Here is a 6,920-nt window from a genome sequence, read left to right as displayed (position 1 = left end):
AGCAGGCACAGGCAGGTCAGCCAGAAGCCCAGAGGCAGGACTGAGGAGGGAGGCGGGCATCGAGGGGAAGGTCCTGCCAGGGGCTCAGAAGAGCCCATTTGAGCCCCAGCTCTGACTTTTCCCAGCTGTGCGGCCCTGGGCATAGCCTGCCCTGTCCTCGCGGAGCCCGCCTTCTCCTCCATAAAACGGCACCATCGCAGAACCTCCCTCTCAGGCTCTGGCGAGACCAGAGGAGACCGTCTGTGGGTAAAAGGCAGCAGCCACTGGGCGTGGTGATGACCCTGGGACAGGACAGCCTGGGGCCCGGGCACGGACCAAAGCAGAGCCTGCCCCATCCAGCTCCTCCGTAGCCACAGGACTTGTCTGAGCCACGTGACGGGAGCCCGGAGCCTGCCAGCTCGGATGCCTGCAGCTCGTGCGGACGAGTGAGTCAGGCCGGGCGGGGACGGTGGCAAACTGGACAGCACATGCCCCGTCCGGAGGGGCCAGCTCCCTGTGTCCCACAGGAATGCGGCCGTGTGGCCGGGTAGCTCTGTTGTTCAAGAGACATAGGAACTCGATACTTAATTGAAACATCCCAGTTCCTCCTTGTTGGCAGCTCACTCATGGTTAAATTTGCATGAGCCCAACCCTGTCTGTGGGCCAGGTGCTAACCAAAGGCCACCATTTGACCTCTGAGGACGCTGGGAGGGGGACCCCTCAGGGTCCCGGATGAGCTCAGCCCCGGGGTCACCTCGCCCTGGCTCGGTGCTGGGCCAGTGCAGGTCCTGGGGTCGGGTGGGCCTGGGTTCCCATTCAGCTCTGCCAGTTCCCAGCTGGGCAGTCGGGGCAAGTGCCTCTCTGAGCCTCAGTGTCCTCTTCTACGACATGGGATTATGGGCCCTGCGTCTCGGTGGCTGTGAGGATGAACGGGCCTGGCCCTGCTTGCCCTCCACTCCTCGTTGTCATGTGGTTGAACTGAGAGGTCAGATGCCAGAGCTGCTGCTTCTGTTAGCTTCTCCCCCTCAAACGAATGTTTTCATTTTAGAATCAGAGTCAATAGATACGATGATGCAAAGAGTCCCCATATGCCCCTTGCCAGCTCCCCCGTCGACATCCACGTCTTACTGGCTGTGCACTGTGAACCTGACACGCTGCTATTCATGACCAGTAAGTCCACGCTTCCTTCAGATGCCACTGGTTCTTCTAACACCCTTTCCCGTCTCAGCATCGCATCCAGGATACCAGCAGGATTGCATTTGGTCACCGTGTCCCCCAGCCCCTCTGGTCTGAGGCAGCTTCTCAGACTGGCCTAGGTTTGATGACCCTGCCAGTTGGGGGGAAGAATGGTTCGGTGTTTTGTACAGTGTCCCTCCGTGAGAGCTGATCTGGTGTTTTTCTCGTGGTTAGACTGGGCTGCAGGTTTTGGGGAGGAACATCACTGAGGTGAAGTGTCCTTCTCATCACATCATACCAGGGGGACACGCTGTCGACAGGACACGGCACAGATGAAGGCCTGACCCCTGGCCGGGGGGAAGGGGCTGGCCAGGCCTCTTCCCACACACACACCTTCCCATAGTCCACACGGGAGCCAGTCACCCAGGGCGGCCCCCATCCAGGGGGCGGGGAAGCTGCAGCTCTTGGAGGGGTGATACATCGGTTACTGGGAATTATTTTGTATCTTTTGGAATTATTTTGAGATTTGCATCTTCTCCTCCTGTCTGTTTGCTCTTACATCTAGCAGTTTTGACTTCCTTTGGCGATCATAACATTTCATTATCTAAGCAATGCGAGCTTCAGTCCTGGCTCTACCCATTTACTATCTGTGTGACGGTGGGCAGCTCTCTCTTAACTGGAGTGACGACAAGAACAGTAGCAGCCGTGCCAGTCACCTTTGGCGATCATAACATTTCATTATCTAAGCAATGCCAGCTTCAGTCCTGGCTCTACCCATTTACTATGTGACGGTGGACAGCTCTCTCTTAACTGGAGTGACGACGAGAACAGTGGCAGCCGTGCCAGTCGGTCTGTGTTCATCCGGGTGACAGAACTGGACTGAAGCAGTTTAACCAAATAGGCTTTGTGTTTTCTCCTCACGTGGCAGGAAGTCATGAGGTGGCCAGTTGAGCTCGTGGATTTCTCAAGGAAGTGGTCAGGGACTTGGGCTTCTCCCGGCTGCTGCTCTGCCATTCCTAACATGTGGCCTTTGTCCTCGTGGTCCCAAAGTGGCTGCCAGACCTCCAGCACCACTGTTGTGTTCCAGGCAGGACCCCGTGAAATTGATGGCATTATCCATTTCACAGAGAGGAAAGCGATGCTCACGAGGATGAGAAATCCCTGTCTTAAGGGAGTGAGTGCTGTGAGGGCTGAGACCATGTCTGTGACCTGGGGCACAGTAGGTGTAGCCGTTGTTTGCTCAATGGGAGAGGCCTCTCCAGGCCCCTAGGGGATGATGGTGGGCCTCTGGGTACTGGAGCCCCTGCACATGGCCGGCCTGGGGCCTCAGACCCCCTGGGGCTGCCTGTGGCACCTCAGAACTGGCCCTTGAGTGGGACAGCAGTGTGGCCTGCTTAGTCGAGGGTGGAGGATGCTGGTTGTGCCAGGACAGGCTGGGGCTGCAGTGATGGCCAATGACACCCAGGCCTGGGGACAGGCAGCAAGGTCCCTGGCTCTGAATCCTGCAGCTCGTGTCTGCTGACCCGGTACTCAGTGCCCACTGCATGGGAGGTACAGGGGATGGTTTGTTTTTGTTCCATTTAGGAAGACAGATTTAAATTCAGGGGCAAACTATGGCCTGAGGACCAATCTGGCCCACCACCGTCTTTGTCAATAAAGTTTTATTGACACCCAGCCATGCCATTCATTTACATATTGTCCCTGGCTGCTTTTGTGCTACATGGCAGAATCGAGTAGTTTGACAGAGACTTTGCAGCTTGCAAAGCTTGAAATATTTACTGTCTGGCCCTTTGCAGGATTGGTTTGCTGACTGTGGCCTGTACAGAAAGCAGCCAGGATCAGGGCTGTGCAGGCGGGCTTCCTGAGAGGCGTGGGTGGGCGGGGGCTCACCAGGGGCTGCGGGGTTTCTGGAACACATGATGCAACAGCCATGTGGGGGCTTGGTCAGGAAAGGAGCTGCTTGGGGTGCAGATGGCCAGCGTGCGGCTCTGAGCATCTGCGGGAGCAGCGGGCCAGGCGATGGTGAGGTGGCCTGGGGGCATGTGGCCCATAGGACAGCACTCCTCAGCTCGGCCCCTGGTGAGGGGGCTGTGGGCCAGAGCAACTAGTTCATGCCATTTTCCAAGAGAAGCCAGCAGTCTGATGTCATGGAAAACGTTTAAAAAACCACGTGCCTCAGGTGTGCAGGGTGGAAGTGAGGAAGGGGGTGTGTGTGGGGAGACCCCGGGGCATGCCAGGCCCAGTGCCCCGAGATCCCTCCTGCAGAGGATGGCAGGCGGGCTCTGTGCTGGGGGAGGGCACTCGGGAAACTGGGAGGTCGGATGTGTGGCTGAGCCCGGGGCCTGCATGGCTGGTCTCCTGTCTCCCATCCTGTCGGAGCTGGTGGGTCACTCCTGCCTGCAGGCTTGGGCTTGAGCCTGAGTGGGGCACCCGTCCTTGCTCATCTGGCCACCCCAGAGGGGCGGGACTCTGTAGGTGGAGGGTGGGAGGTGGAGATCTCCGAAGTCCCCTGAGAGATTCTCAAGGGTTTGGGTTTGCTGCTCTGTCCTCATGGAGTTGAGGCCGTGCCAGGAGGGGTGACAGGTGGGGGCGGGGCTTGGAGCTGCATGGGCCTGAGCGGACCCCAGCTGGAGGCTGTGGCCTGAGATGGGGAGGACTCTTTCATCGCAGGTTGCCGTGAGAATGAAGAGAGAATGGGAGTGACAGGGCTGGGTTTGCACAGCATCTGGGGTGCCTGTGCTGGGGCCTGGCCCCGGGGGCAGGCCTGCTCCCCCGACAGCATCTGGGGTACTGGGCTATTTTCAGCCTCACAGATGGGCCCTCACCTGCTGAGTCGAGAACTGGTTTCCAGGCGCTCGCTGGCACCACTCTGGGCTTAGTATTTGTTTTAAGCAGGACTCTTGGTTGCAAGTGACAGCAGCCCAGGCCAGCTTGGCTTCTGCAAGAAGTCCTGGCTCAGGAACAGGGAGTCCAGGGTGACTCTAGCATCTAGAAAAATAGGATTCAGGTGCTCAAACGATATTGTCAGGTCTCAGTCTTGCTCTGTCTCCAACTCAGCTTCCTTGGCAGGCACCCCAGTGGTGGCAGAAGTGGCCTCAGGCCCTAGCCAGTTTGGCTCAGTGGATAGGGGGTTGGCCTGTGGACTGAAGGGTCCTGAGTTCAATTTCAGTCAAGGGCACATACCTGGGTTGCAGGCTTGATCCCCAGCCCTGGTCAGGGCGCATGCAGGAGGAAACTAATCAATGTCTCTCTCTCACATCGATGTTTCTCTCTCTGTCTCTCCCTCTCCCTTCTATTCTCTCTAAAAGTCAATGGGAAAATATCCCCGAGTGAGGATTAACAACAACAATAACAAATAAGAAGTGACCCTCAGGCTTGGGACCCATCTTCACAGGAACCTGGGTGGAGTTGGAGACATCCCTGTCCCAACAGCAACAGTCCCACAGCTGCTTCTCATTGGCCCAGCGTGGGTCACGTGATCACCCCGGACCCGTCCCTGCTGGGGGAGGTCCGGCCTCCTCTCACCCTTCCTTTAGCTGTAGGGTGGGCTGGGGGCTGGCACAAGTGAAAGCAGGAAAATCAAGATGCCCATCCACACCCGAATGGGAAGTGGAGGCTGGACGGGCACACGCCCTCGCCACGCCCACCCACCGGCTAGAGCAGCGCTTGGAGCTGAGGAGGCCGCATTCCGAGTCCCTGGCTCATCACAGGCCACCTGTTCTGGCAGACGTCAGTCCCGCTCTCCAGCGGCTGAGTCACTTGCCCACATTCCCCCCGTGCCCCACGGTGTTGCCAGGGGCTTGCTCCAGGGCGGGGACGGAGCCGCCAGCTCCACAGCCTTCCTTCTGGTCGTGGAGGCTGGGGGCCCTTCAGACAAGGGAGCGCGAGCCTGTGCGCAGAAGCTTGTTCTTGGGAGCCCTGTGGGTTCCTCACGGGAACTTCCTTTTTCTGAGCATACGCAGCAGCTCTCTCATAACTGTGCGTCTGGCGGGGCCCACCTCCCTGCACCCCCTTTCCTTGCTTTCCGAAGCAGTGATGATGTTTCCCTCCATCACGAGGCAGGACCATTTCTTACATCAGATCTCGCTGGATCTAGAGACACCATGACATCTAAAGCTGCTAAAAGTCTCTTCTGACCACTTCGTGGTTCCTTCATAATGAGATGGATTTTCCTCCTTTTTTGGGAGTCTGTCCCCTTGAGAGAGGAGGCAAAAGCCCCGCCTGTGTGGTAGAGCCATTTCAGAAAGAACAGGGGATTGGGATAAGGCCCAGCAGCCCCAGGAGGGGCCACACAGCGGGCCCGGGACCCTGGCTGTGACCTGGCCTGGTCACTGGCCTGTGGGGACTCTCAGGGGCCCCTCCTCTTGCCTAGGCCCTGAGCCTGTCTTTCAGGATCACAGAATGGACTTTGGAGTGTTTTCTAGATGGCACTGGGCGGGGGCCAGTTCTCGGGAGGAACGGGGTGAAGATACCCTAAAGCTGTGGGCTCTCCTCTCGCCTCGCCGCATCGCCCTGGTGTGAGTTCTCAGTTGTGTCTGGCCGCGGTGCTATTGAAGGGCTTGGTCCCCATCTGCGGGGGTGGGGGGGGATGATGCAGCCCAGGGAGGTGCTGGGAGCAGGGGGACAGGTGGCAAAGGCCCATGTCCCACGTAGCCTCCTAGTGGGCTGAGCCAGGGTGGGCTGGCCGTCGCTGAGTGCGTGGGATGTTCTATTCATCCTTTTGTGAGGCTCGCCTGTGGCCAATGTGAAATGCTGGTCTTGGTTTTCAGATGTGGGTGACGACACGGAGGTTTGTGCTCCTAGACACCTGGGCACGTCCTGCCTTATTGGAAATCCTTTGATGCAATTGAGAGGGCTCGGTGTGGGGAGAGCTCGGGGCCCTGGGCTCAGACACTAGAATCCGCCTCCTCCCCCCTACACCCTGCCCATCCCCCTACCGGAGCAGCCCCTCTGCAGCCTGGCCGATCCTCAGCTGTCACTCACTGGGATCAGCCCTGAGAGCTCTGAAGGTGCCCAGTGCCCAGGCCACACCACCGACCAGTGACATCAGACTCAGGGCAGGTCCGACGTGGTCCTTCCTAACCCTCCCAGGAAACTCCCCATGCGTCTGAGTTTGAGGGGATCCTGGGTAAAGCTGGCCTTTCCTCAGATGCAGGTGTAGCCTGGAGCGTCTGCCACTAGAGAGCTTGGGGAGGGCGCCTGATGGAAAAGCCCCTTCCCATCCCCCCTGCAGCAACATCCACCCAGAAATAAGTAAGCGCTTCCTAAAACGGTTCGATTGAAAAAACAAAAACTAACACATGCATGTGGCACACACTCAGGAGCACAGATGGGTCCCCAGTAGCCCGTCCAGTTCCCGCAGCGGCAGGCCCTGCCCAGGCTCCCGGGGACCCTGCCGAGCTGTCTGTGCCCTGGCGCAGCGGCTGGCTTTCCCGGCGTCCCTGTGCATGCCGGGCTCTGCCTCTGCCTGCCGAGCCCACACGGTGCTCCCTGCCCACACGGTGCTCCCTGGGGCACAGGGACCTGCACGTGGCCGGCTCCCTGGGGGCGGCTTCCTCTGGGCAGAGCTGCCAGAGCCTCGCGGAGTCTCCCATCATGTGCACGACTCTCCCTACAGGACCCGTTCCTCCAACTGGAATTCTTGGGTCACAAAACAAGTGGAGTCACATGGCTGATGGGCACCCCGTTTCTGTCATTCCAGAACCTGTCCAGGCCGGCGTCCCCGCTGTTTGAGCTGCCCGCGTTGTACAGGACTGAGGACTACT

At 58.8% G+C, this 6,920-nt stretch overlaps 1 protein-coding gene across 1 annotated transcript in view; it reads left to right on the top strand.

Moving 5' to 3' along the window:
- BCAS4 (breast carcinoma amplified sequence 4) overlaps positions 1–6,920 on the top strand; it is a 44,386-nt gene that overhangs the window by 36,150 nt on the left and 1,316 nt on the right. The window contains exon 5 of the mRNA XM_005866223.1: positions 6,857–6,920. Coding sequence (XP_005866285.1) covers positions 6,857–6,920 — 64 coding nt within the window. The remainder of the gene's footprint in view (positions 1–6,856) is intronic.

The sequence above is a fragment of the Myotis brandtii genome, unplaced genomic scaffold (genome assembly GCF_000412655.1).
Source record: "Myotis brandtii unplaced genomic scaffold, ASM41265v1 scaffold225, whole genome shotgun sequence".
Classification (NCBI taxonomy): Eukaryota; Metazoa; Chordata; class Mammalia; order Chiroptera; family Vespertilionidae; genus Myotis; species Myotis brandtii.
Note: the sequence above shows the minus strand (reverse complement) of the source record. Positions and strands in the feature narration are given on the sequence as shown.